Source organism: Loxodonta africana, chromosome 6, assembly GCF_030014295.1.
Source record: "Loxodonta africana isolate mLoxAfr1 chromosome 6, mLoxAfr1.hap2, whole genome shotgun sequence".
Classification (NCBI taxonomy): domain Eukaryota; kingdom Metazoa; phylum Chordata; class Mammalia; order Proboscidea; family Elephantidae; genus Loxodonta; species Loxodonta africana.
Genome location: NC_087347.1, coordinates 17,971,178 through 17,983,394, shown reverse-complemented (window position 1 = coordinate 17,983,394; position 12,217 = coordinate 17,971,178). Strand labels below are relative to the sequence as shown.

General features: G+C 37.4%; 1 protein-coding gene across 1 annotated transcript in view; it reads left to right on the top strand.

The window, feature by feature from the left end:
* The window catches only part of LOC100666108 (putative serine protease K12H4.7), a 66,822-nt gene that overhangs the window by 38,645 nt on the left and 15,960 nt on the right, over positions 1-12,217 (top strand). The window contains exon 5 of the mRNA XM_064287392.1: positions 9,181-9,295. Coding sequence (XP_064143462.1) covers positions 9,181-9,295 — 115 coding nt within the window. The remainder of the gene's footprint in view (positions 1-9,180; positions 9,296-12,217) is intronic.

Genomic DNA, 12,217 nt, shown 5'->3' with positions numbered 1-12,217 from the left:
TCCTAAATAAGTTGGGAAATGTAGGATACTTAAATATCTCATTTTTATTATATTTTTAAAAACTGAAAACTAGTGAGTTTCATGGAATTTTTATTACCATTAGTTAAATTAACTAAGTCTTTTTTCTCCCAAGTGCATAAATATATTGTTAGCTAAAGTGGGGATTGCATATTAACTAAATTGTAGACTGATGGCAGCAAACATGCAGAAAAACACATAAAATTCTTATAGATCTTTTGTTTGGGGTTGAGAATTAATAAGATTTTGTGGATTATTGAAAGTGGTGACTATATAACAACTTAGGAAACTTTTCTGATCTCTTATACGTGGAATGGAAACCCTGGTAGCGGTTAAGATTTTGGCTGCTAATGAAAAAGTCAGCAGTTCGAATCCACCAGGTGCTCCATGGAAATCTTTTGGGTAAGTTCTCCTCTTTCCGGTAGGGTCATTAGGAGTTGGAATCTACCCAATGGCAACGGGTTTGGTTTTGGCTTTTTATGCATGGAATATATTTAGTTTGATCCTGTTACTTTTTACAAAATCTCTTCATGAATTAAGTTTTATTTCCAGAAAGACGAATCACTCTAGTCTTGTCTTTGCAAACTGTTGTCAATATATATATTACCAGACGGTCTCTATATGTTCTTGTTTTGTTGTTGTTAGGTGCCATCGAGTTGGTTCTGACTCATAGCAAACCTATGCACAAAAGAAGAAACGCTCATGCCTAAAATCATTGTTGTGCTCGAGCCCATTGCTGCAACCACCATGTCAATGCATCTCATCGAGGGCCCTCCTCTTTTTCGTTGACCCTGTACTTTACCAAGCATGATGCCCTTCTCCAGGGACAGATGTCTCCTGACAATATGTCCGAAGTATGTAAGACTTAGTTGCGGTATCCCTGCTTCTAGGGAGCATTCTGGTTGTACTTCTTCCAAAACAGAGTTGTTCCTTTTTTGGCAGTCCATTTCATATTCAATATTTTTCATCAGTGCCACAATTCAAAGACATCAATTCTTCTTCTGTCTTCCTTATTCTTCATCTAGCTTTCGCATGCCTATGATCTGATTGAAAATACCATGCGTTGGATTAGATACACCTTAGCCTTCAAGGTGACATCTTTGCTTTTCAATACTCTAAAGCAGTCTTTTGCAGTGGATTTGCCCAATGCAATGCGTCTTGACTGCTGTTTCCATGGGTGTTGATTGTGGGTACAAGTAAAATGAAATCCTTGACATATTCAACCTTTTCTCCATTTACCATGATGTAGCTTATTGGTCCAATTGTGAGGTTTTTTTTTTTTTTTTTTTATTGAAGCGTAATCCTTACTGAAGGCTGTGGTCTTTGATCTTCATTAGTAAGTGCTTCATGTCCTCTTCACTTCCAGCAGCATTATTGTGTCATTTGCTTAATGCAGGTTGTTAATAAGTCGTCCACCAATCCTGATGCCCCATTCTTCTTCATAGAGTCCGGCTTCTCAGATTATTTGCTGAGCATACAGATTGAATAGGTATGGTGAAATGGTAGAACCTTGACACAAATTTTTCTGATTTAAACCATGCAGTATCCCCTTGTTGTGTCCAAACAACTGTCTCTTGATCTATGTAGAGGTTCCTCCTGAACACAATTAAGTGTTCTGGAATCCCCATTCTTCCCAATGTTATCCGCAATTTGTTTTGACCCACACAGTCTCATACTTTTGTGTAGTCAATAAAACACACGTAAACATTTCTCCATTATTCTCTTCTTTCAGTTAAGATCCATCTGACATCAGCAATGATATCCTTGGTTCTTTGTCCTATTGTGGATCAGGCCTGTATTTCTGGGAGTTCTCTGCAGCCGCTTTTGAATGATTTTCAGCAAAATTTTACTTGTGTGTGATATTAATGATATTGTTTGATAATTTACACAATCTGTTGGATTACCTTTCTTGGGGATGAGAATAAATATGAATCTCATCCAGTTAATTGGCCAGGTAGCTGTCTTCCAAATTTTTTGGCATAGATGAGTGAGCTCTTCCAGTGCTGCATCCATTTTTTGAAACATCTCAGGATATTCCGTCAATTCCTGAAGATTTTATTTCTACAATGCCTTCACAGCAGCTTGGACTTCTTCCTTCAGTACCATCACTACCTGATCATATGCTAAGTCTTGAAATGATTGAATGTTGACCAATTATTTTTGGTATAATGACTTTGTGTATTCCTCCCATCTTCTTTTGATGCTTCCTGAGTCATTTAATATTTTACCCATAGAATCCTTCACTATTGCAATTGGAGGCTTGAATTTTTTCTTCAGTTCTTTTTCAGCTTGGGAAATACTGAGCATGTTCTTCCCTTTTCGTTTTCTATCTCCAGCTCTTTGCACTTGTCATAATACTTTGCTTTACTTTGTCTTCTTAAGCTGCTCTTTGAAATCTTCTGTTCAATTATTTGCGTCATCATTTCTTCCTTTTGCTTTAGCTACTCTACATTCAAGAGGAAGTTCCTGAGTCTCTTCTGACATCCATTTTGGTCTTTCTTTCCTGCCTTTTTAATGACCTCTTACTTTCTTCATGTATGGTATCCTCGATGTCATTCCATAACTCTTCTGGTCTTCGGTCATTAGTGTTCAACGTGTCAAATCTATTCTTGAGAGGATCTATAAATTCAGGTGGGATATACTCAAGGTCATACTTTGGCTTTTAACGATTTGTTCAAATTTTCTTTGGCTTCAACTTGAACTTGCAAACGAGCAAAATGAACATAAACAGCTGCAAGCGTGCATTAATAATCAGAATATGTAATATATGAAGTATGAAAACTGGGAATTGTCAAAAATGAAATGGAACATATAAACATCAATATGCTATGCATTGTAAACCCTGGTGGTGTAATGATTAAGTGCTACAGCTGCTAACCAAAAGGTCGGTAGTTCGAATCTGCCAGGCACTCCTTGGAAACTCTACGGAGCAGTTCTACTCTGTCTTATTGGGCCGCTATGAGTAGAAATCGGCTCAAAGGCAGTGGATTTGGTTTGGGTTTTATCCTGTGCATTAGTGAGCTAAAATGGACTGCTACTGAATCATCCAATCATATGGTCTACTATGCCAGGAATGACAACTTGAAGAGGAATGGCATTGCATTCATCATAAAAAAGAACATTTCAAGATCTGTCCTTAAGTACTACCTTATCAGTTATAGCATAATATCCATATTCCTACAAGGAAGACCAGTTAATACGACTATTCTTCAAATTTATGCACCAGCCACTAAGGCCAAAGATGAAGAAAATGAAGATTTTTACCAACTTCTGCAGTCTGAAAATTGATCAAACATGCAATCAGAATGCATTGATAATTACTGGTGATTGAAATGCAGAAGTTGGAAACAAAGAATACACAGTAGTTTGAAAATAGAGCCTTGGTGATAGAATTGATGCTGGAGATTACATGATAGAATTTTGCAAGACCAAGGACTTCTTCATTGCAAAGATCTTTTTTACCAACATAAACAGCGAGTCTATGCGTGTACCTCACCAGATGGAATACACAAGAATCAAATCGACTACATCTGTTGACAAAGAGAACAGAAAAGCTCAATATCATTGGTCAGAACAAGGCCAGGGGCTAACTGCAGAACAGACCATCAGTTGCTCATTTGCAAGTTTAGGATGAAACAAGGTCTCTATATAGGGCTCCATAATAAAAGAGCGACCTCAAGTATTGGCTTTATTCCTTATTTGCTTCTGCCTTGCTTTATTATTAGCAATTGCACTTTGTCTCTGAGTTCCCGTTATGTATAGAGCAAAGTTCAGGGGCTGTTGAGAGAGGCTTCAAAATATTTTGGAAGGATGAATTCACAGAGAATTACTAGAAGGTTGTAAATTTTAATCCTTCATTATATTCAATTCAATATATTAGATAACTAAAAATTATCTATGTATCAGTCAGAACTGAGTGTGTGTATTTTTGCAGTCCACCTAGCAGATGAGTAGAAGCCTTAGAGCCAAGTAATATCTGTTAATTGTTGTAAAAGTACAAATAGCACAACATTTCCCAATTCAATAAGTGACTTTTCATTGTTTCCAAACTCATCCAAAGGGCCAATTTTATCACTGTTAAGGAAAGTCGAAAGAAGGAACCAATCATTCTAAACACAATTTTATAAAAACAGTTTCTGATGATTCTTTGCGTATGGCTGAGGAAGCATGTCTGGGATAAGAAGGTCATTCACCAAGGGTACTTCTTTTAGGACATCATGCCCATTTTCTGTGTCTATTTTGAAAGCAGACACGTTATTTAAGAGTCATACCTCATGCATTTAATTTAATTTCACATCATTTCCCAATCTAGAAACATTTCGGTGAATAGCTTGGAAGTGATGCCTCATTTTTAAAAGCACAACACTCTGCCAGTACTCTATGTTCTTTGTTTTTAAACACGGACTTTAGTTCTATTTTTCTTTAAATATCAGGTTCTCTAGAATGGTTCATAATCTTACAAATGGGGAATAATCAGCACCAAGACCCCAGTGAAATATGAACTTGGTACGTTTTTTTTTTTTTTTATGGTAGTACTTGATAAGTATCCGAATGATACTTTCACATGTCAACATTAAACTTTGACAAACTAGAGTAAAGGCACTTCTCTAGAATTTAATTTGTGGAAGGGCTCTTAGAGACTACCTAGTTATAACTCTGTCATTTTATAGATTGAAAAAGTTGATATCTAGAAGCTTACCTGACTCTTCTAAGATCAAAATGTATTTTGCAGTCATTGGAATTGCTCACACCTCAAACCTGCAGCAGAAGAGCCTCCCATCTAAATCACCCCAATACTATCAGTTCCCCCAGAACACCCATCACTGGAAAATGTTTGCTGTTGTGAGTTCAGGAACATTTCTACAGTTATTTTAGCCCTCTCCTCATACATGTTTACAGAAATTAACATACCTCACAGGTCTATTGTTCATTTCTTTGTTGTGTGTATCCTTCACTTCCCATTTCTGGTATTACCTGTCCTAAACCACAAGTCAAAGCTGCCGTTTATGCACTATATGGAGTAAGGATTTCGTACAGAATTTTGTATGTGTGCAAAGATTTTGTTTTTTCAAAGTCATCTGTTTAACCTAGATTAACTCTTTTTCATCCTTCATGTCTCAGAGTGTCACTTCCTTGGGAAAGTCTCCCCAGATCTCTCAGACTAGGTGAGATGTACCTGTTGGTACCAACAGGTACATCTCACACCAGGTGGGATATACTTATAGTATATCCAACACACTTGTAATGGATTGTTAAGTCCAGTTTTCTTCCATAGACTGTCAGCTCCGTGAGGGCATGGACTTCTTATGTATTAGACACCAGTATCTCTATAGTACATACTATAAACATGGCAGGACACTGGATTGCAAGCAACAGAAATACAACTCACCCCACCTTATTTATGAAAAAGGGATCAGTGGCTCAGCTAACCAAAAGGTCCAGATATAGAGATGAGTGGTTATTTTCATCATGGTTGGGCTCCTGGACTCCATTTATGTCCTTAGGAGGATTTCACCTTTTGTTGCTTTTGCTTTTAGATATATTCTGCTCATGTGGGGGCCGTGATGGTACTGATTGGTCCAGACTTATCTGATGCTTGGTACCTCTAGTTTTAGAAAGAGCCTATTTTACCAATTATCCCAGTCAGACCTTTCATTGGTCATTGTGAGACATGGGCTAACCCATGAATCCACCACCTTAGCTTAAGAGTGTGATGTCCTGACTGCCGTAGTCAGGGTCAGGAGGCGTTCCAGAAACTAAGAGTAGATGTAAGCCCCTCCTGACCCACAGGGTTTAAAAGTATAATGAGAATGATTTCCAAAGATAAAAAAGGGGTTCTTTTACCAGAATTGGGGGAATGGATGCTGTATAAACAGAAATCTCTGATAACAATCAAAACATTAACAGACACTATTTATGGAGTAGTTTATGTGGATCGACAAGTTAAAATGACCACTAAAATACTAGACAATTACTGTTAAAGCAATGAATGAAGGAATGAACAGAAAATTTCAAGATCAGACCATTGAACAATGTCTGTTTTAATGACGTATTAGTAATATTATGACTATTATTATCATTATTGTTAAAATTTACTGCTAAGAAATTTTAAATCTCTATGCTCATTCAGTTGCAAACTTTTACGGGATTTTTTTTTCCATTTATTAAGAGGAAATATAGAAGTCCATCACCCCAATAGTTTGTCTCTCATTCCTTGTGTATTTAAATAACTCAATACATGGCTCTGTTTGTCCTGCAATTTGCATCTTATTTCTGGTTTTGTTTTTCTGATTTTATCACAATTACCTGCTATCTCCATGTGCTCCTTTGGGTAAAGTGACCAAGTTTCTTCTTGGGCTTTTAATTTGTATTTTAGTTGTTTGCACAGTCAATGAAGCTTCTTCATATTCGTTCTGTATTTATTTCATAAAGGGTAGTTTTCCATCACCGCCCCTACCCCATCCTTTGGAGCCTTTCTATTGATTCTTTGAGTACTGTTTAACTTTCCAAGATTACTTTTCCATTTAAAGTGGGGTCCAATGTGATTTTACTGTTTTACTAAAAGTATTATCCTTGGCTTTCATTATCTTATTAATTTTTCCTGTTTTCACTTTCAATTAACTCATTTTTTTAAGTATTCTAAATTTTATCCTAAGGATTTCTGGTTTTCCTACTGAATTTTAACCTTTTTCAAGGCAATTTAGTGATACGAAAATTCTGAAACTACTTTCCCCAAATCCTGAAGCTATATAAACTTCTATGTGTGTGTGAACTGACTCATTTTCCAGGGAAAATGTGACAGTTCTCATCAGAGTTCAGGTTTATAACCCATGAATATTTCACAGTTGTGATCTCCTTACTACAGTACTTGCTGATAATTTGCAAACTGGTGTTTCACTTGTCCAACAGAACTTGAGAGGGAAGTTGTTTCCCCCGCCCCCATTAATGTGTTCTGATTTTTGGCTCAATTCTGTATGTACACTGGGGAGGGTTTCAGAAGATGTGGGACCAGACTGTGTACAAATGAATCATCTGTCCTGGGTCAGTCAGTCGTCCCAAAATGATAGAATTCTCATCACGAGACACATAGTCTCTGAGGATTTCTGCTACTTGGGAAGTTTATCATCTTCGGATGCGTGGCCTCTCATCCCTCCCTCCCAATGCTGTATTTACAAAGGCAACACCCACTCCTTTTCTAGATTTCCCCTATTTGGGAGATTCTTATTTTTGTCATGTGCTATCAAATCAATTCCTAATCATGGTAATCCTGTAGGACAGAAAGTACTGTCCTATAGGGTTTCCTGGGACACAATTTTTTTTTTTAATTAATATTGCCCTTGAAGTGAAAGTTTACAGCTCAAGGGAGTTTCTTATACAAAAATTTATATACACATTGTTACATGACCACACTCCTCCTTTCCACCCCAGATTTTGCATGTTCCTTCAACCAGCTCCTATAATGTTTTGCCTTCTCATCTCACCTCTGGACAGGAGCTGCCCATTTAGTCTTACGCATGTGCTTGAGCTAAGAAGCACACTCTTCACGAGTATCATTTTGTGTGTTACAGTCTGAAGAGTTGGCTTAGGGAATGATTTTAGTTCTGGGCTAACAGAGAGTCTGGGGGCCATATCTTCTGGGGTTCTTCAGTCACAGTCAGACCATTAAGTCTGGTCTTTTTAATAGAATTTGAGTTCTGCACCCGTTTTCTCTTGCTCCATCAGGGACTGCCTGTTGTGTTCTCTGTCAAGTCAGTCATTGGTGGTAGCCAGGCACCATCTAGCTCTTCTGGTCTTAGGCTGATGGAGTCTCCAGTTTATGTGGCCCTTTCTGTCTCTCGGGCTAATATTTTCCTTGAGTCTTTTTTGTTCTTCATTCTCCTTTGCTAGGATGCAATCTTTAAGAGAGCCAATTGCCAGAGCTTTTTTCCCAGAGGGCAGCTGGTGAGTTTGAACCCTTGAATTTTTCAATTAGCAGCCCTGAGCTTAAACATTGTTCCACAGGCCTGCTTTTGTGAGATGAGTAACACTTTATGAATGTTGTCTTCCCATTTCCCTTTGCTCATGGAGAACTATAAATCTCCCTTTAATTCTTAGGTTGAAATTCATTTGTGTTGAATATGGATGTACAAAACCATCATCAGGAAGCCACATCCTCCTGTTCATTCTTCTTTGGCATAAATTTCTTTGACATAAATAGTGTCCCTGAGCTTTGGTTCATCCCCTGTCCACAAGGAAGAGTTTCCAGTTCTCACTGTGTGTTTACTAGGTTTCTGACACTTAGACCGTTCTTCTTCCTTCACAATTTAACCCACACCACTAAGCAATATGTCTCCAGCTATCTCTAACAGAAGAGATGGGCTTAGGCATATGGCTCTTTTCCAAAGGCTGGAGTCGAGGGAGCAATTCCTTCAGAACTCTGTGCCATGGTAATAACCACATTGAAAGGCCAAGGTTTACACACAACAGACTACTTGTAAACAGCATGTCTTTGGATTAGAGGTGTGAAGGATGTCAGTGCTATGAAGCCAAAGGTTCTCAGAGAGACAAAAAAATTTTCAAAGGACTGGGACCAGGATGTAATGGGGAGCAGGCTTGAGATGTCTGACTGGGTTAGACAGAATAAAATGTCAGAGGCTTAATCGATAATCCTTGTGATTTTTCCCTGTAATCTTAGAATTCGTCTGCATCTGCATTTCAAAGTTAGTTACCTGCTAATATATACTGTGTGTGTGTAGCAGTGTAGAAATGGGATCAATATATGTATATTGTTAGTGTGATTGGAAAGAGCATCAAATATCATTTTAATCTCAAATTATTATATATTACAGAGTCATATTCTTTAAAAAATGAGTCTTCCACCATGTTAGATTTTCAAAGATAACCACTGTCTCAGAATGCTCTCAGGATTTTTGTGATCCAATGCATTGATCTGAATGAAAGCATCTTGATAACAGTAGTGTTAACATAAATGTTGGATGGAATTATTTTCGTAGATACATTTTGAAAACTTAAAGTAGAGACCATAATTTATTTCTCCTTCCACAGTGTAAATATTCTGAAGAAATCTAGTATTAATTCAGTTTGGATTATTTTCTACATTTGGGTTTTGATTTTGAAGTGAAATCGAACTTCACTTCTGTTTTTCTGTTTTCTTTCCCCTAGGTTATGTAAACCTATGAAACGTTTCTCCGAAATGGACAAAGCCTTTTTTATAGAACATTTGGTTTTTCCTTTTAAGTCCGCTGTTCAGGATAATGACAATGAAAGTGATTATGAGGTAAAAAAAAAAAAAAAAAATGAAGAAAGAAAGGGGGAAGGGGAGAATATATGGAGAAAGAAAGAAAAGCTCAAGTACATATTCACTAGTTGTCTAGGTGTCATAAATTAGTTGTAGAGAAAGATACCCAAAGTTTGGGTGTATTTTTAAAAATTCACACAATGCATATAAGCTTCCATTCTGAGAATTAAACTAAATGATGAAAAATGTCACCTACCAAATTATTAATATGCTGCAACTTTCTCGCCTTACTCATCTTTTATTCTAAATACACTCAGAAATTCTTTAAAAAAATGGAATAATGGATACACTGTAGAACAGAATACAACTATTTTAATAAACTGTTTCATTTCCAAAATTTTAGAAAGCTGTCCCATTAAGTAGGAGTGCTCTGAGTCTGACCTATTTGATTTTAACAATTATAATCAAATAGAAAAAAATGAAATTATGTCTTGTGTAGACTGAAGAAAAAGGCATGACGAATTTCATTCAGGAACAGCAAATTTAAAAGTAAATTAGAATATGAAGATTATAACATTTCTAACTCTTTTGATCCACTGAGTCATGGAGTAAGACAGATTTTGAAATGGAAAAATTGTGAATTTTGATATATCTAGAAAAAACCACAACTTTTTGGGGAGATTAGGGAAAGTTTTTTTTTGAGGGATGCCAGAGATTAAGGAACAAGTCCGGAGACTGAGGTACCTAACCAAGGCAGCCTCACCCCTAAGGTCAAGCTGTTCTAACCCAGCCAGATTAACTGCAAAAAAGAGTAAGTAAGGACAGACATTTGATAGAACAAGGGGATAAATTGGTTCATGACTTGCATTGATTTTTTCATACACTTTTATTTTGAACTAACTATGGGCTCACAAGGAATTACAAAAAGTATATTGAGAAGTCTCATGTTCCTTTCATCCACCTTTATCCAATATTAGCCTCTTACATAGCATCACTATGAGTTGGAATAGACTGTACGGCAACAGGTTTATCATCTTATGTAAATACAGTCCATAATAAAAATCAATTGATATTGGTGCAATACAGTTAACTAGACTACAGATCTTACACGGATCTCACCAGATTTGCATACACTATTTTTTGCTCTTTAGGGGGCAGGGGTTGATAATTATGAGTTGGGAATATTGCACACGAGTTTCCAAAGTCAAAATAGAAATGTCTCTCATATTTTTACTCCTTCCCGCAAGGTCTCCCTAACTCCTTCTAACACTCTCTTTCTTCCTCCCTTGCTTCCATCCTCCCACACTGACTACCAATTTAGTGCTAGCACTGTGCTATGTGGCTGGGAAGATTGGTAAATGTAGACACCTGTGGCCATGCCTCCTTCGCTGTTATTCCTCCCCTACTCTCAGTCAGATTCTTAATGCTTTCTGATCTGTCTTCCCACATTCTGTCTGCCCCCAGTCCAGTTCTTTGTTTACCAATCACTAGGTTAACCTTCCTAAAACACACCTCTTATCTCACTGCCTCTCTTTCTAAAGAACCCTTACGAAACTCTTTTTCATCAACAGAATGAACTCCTACAAAAATGTTTAGTCTATTATACCAAGTCCCATTCTTCCAAAGTTCATGACTTATGTTCTAGCCAATCAAAAAAAAACCAAACCCACTGCCTTCCATTCGATATCGACTCATAGGGACCCTATAGGACAGAGTAGAACTGCCTCACAGAGTTTCCAAGGAGCTCCTGGAGGATTTGAAAAGCCGAGCTTTTGGTTAGCAGCTGCAGCACTTAACCACTATGCCACCAGGATTTCCATGTTCTAGCCAAATTCTACAATTTGCTCTTCTTGTATTCACATGAACATTTCCCCTCATGTTACTCTAGGCTTCTGGAATGCACCCCATCCTTGATCCCCTCAAAATACATCAAGTGCATTTCAAATTCCACCCCATGAAGTCTCTCCTGCTTACTTCAGGCTAATGCAAACTTTTTTTTTTTTAACCACTGCTCTGCACTCGCAGCATTTTATGTGTGATCTTGTTGTATATGTATGTTTTTTCCACCACATTTTATGCTCTATGGGTACATTCCTTCTACTAGAACACACCGTTCTTTAGGACAGAGACTCTGGCTGGCTCCCATTCGGCTTTTCTTTTTCATCCAGAGAAGGAACACTGTTTTGGGTCAAGAGTGATCTACATGCCCCTCCTCCACAGTCTCTTTTTCTTGTTATCTATGTGTCTTGTAGCAGGATATCACATGAAGTGAATATTACTAGCTCCAAATCTCTTGGGCCTAATGCATTTACATCATGGAGTAGTGTAGTAATTTTCCTGTACTGCCTTAACAAAATATTACAAAGTGGGTGGCTATAAACCACATAAACTTAGTGTCTCCCTGTTCTGTAGGTTAGTAGCCCTAATTCAAGGTGTCACCTGGGCCATGTGCTCTCTGAAGGCGCTAGAGGAGATCCTTTCTAGTCTCTCTGAGCTTCTGGAACCTTAGCCATTCCTTGGATTGCAGCCTTATCATAAGGCCATCATTACCTGCCTCTTTTCCCTTCATTATTACATGTCTATCTGTGCCTATTCCCCTCTTTTATAAGACACCACTCATATTGGATTAGGACTCACCTACTTAGGTAGGACATCATGTTAACTTATCTGATAACATCTTCTAAGACCCTTTTTCCAAATGAGCTCACATTCACAGAAATCACGAGTTAGGACTGCAACCTGACATTTGGAGGGACAAAAATCAACCCATAATAGGCATTTGATAATAGTATACGTGGAATGTCTAATAAAAGAAATATTTGTAAAATTAAACCTTAAAGTCTTGGTAGAAAATCATCATTCTACAAAGGGAAAAATAGAAATTGTAATTACGGCTGACTTTGACTGAATTAGAGGGTTTTTTTTTTTTTTCGGTTTAGTAATTACTTTAAGAAATCTAAG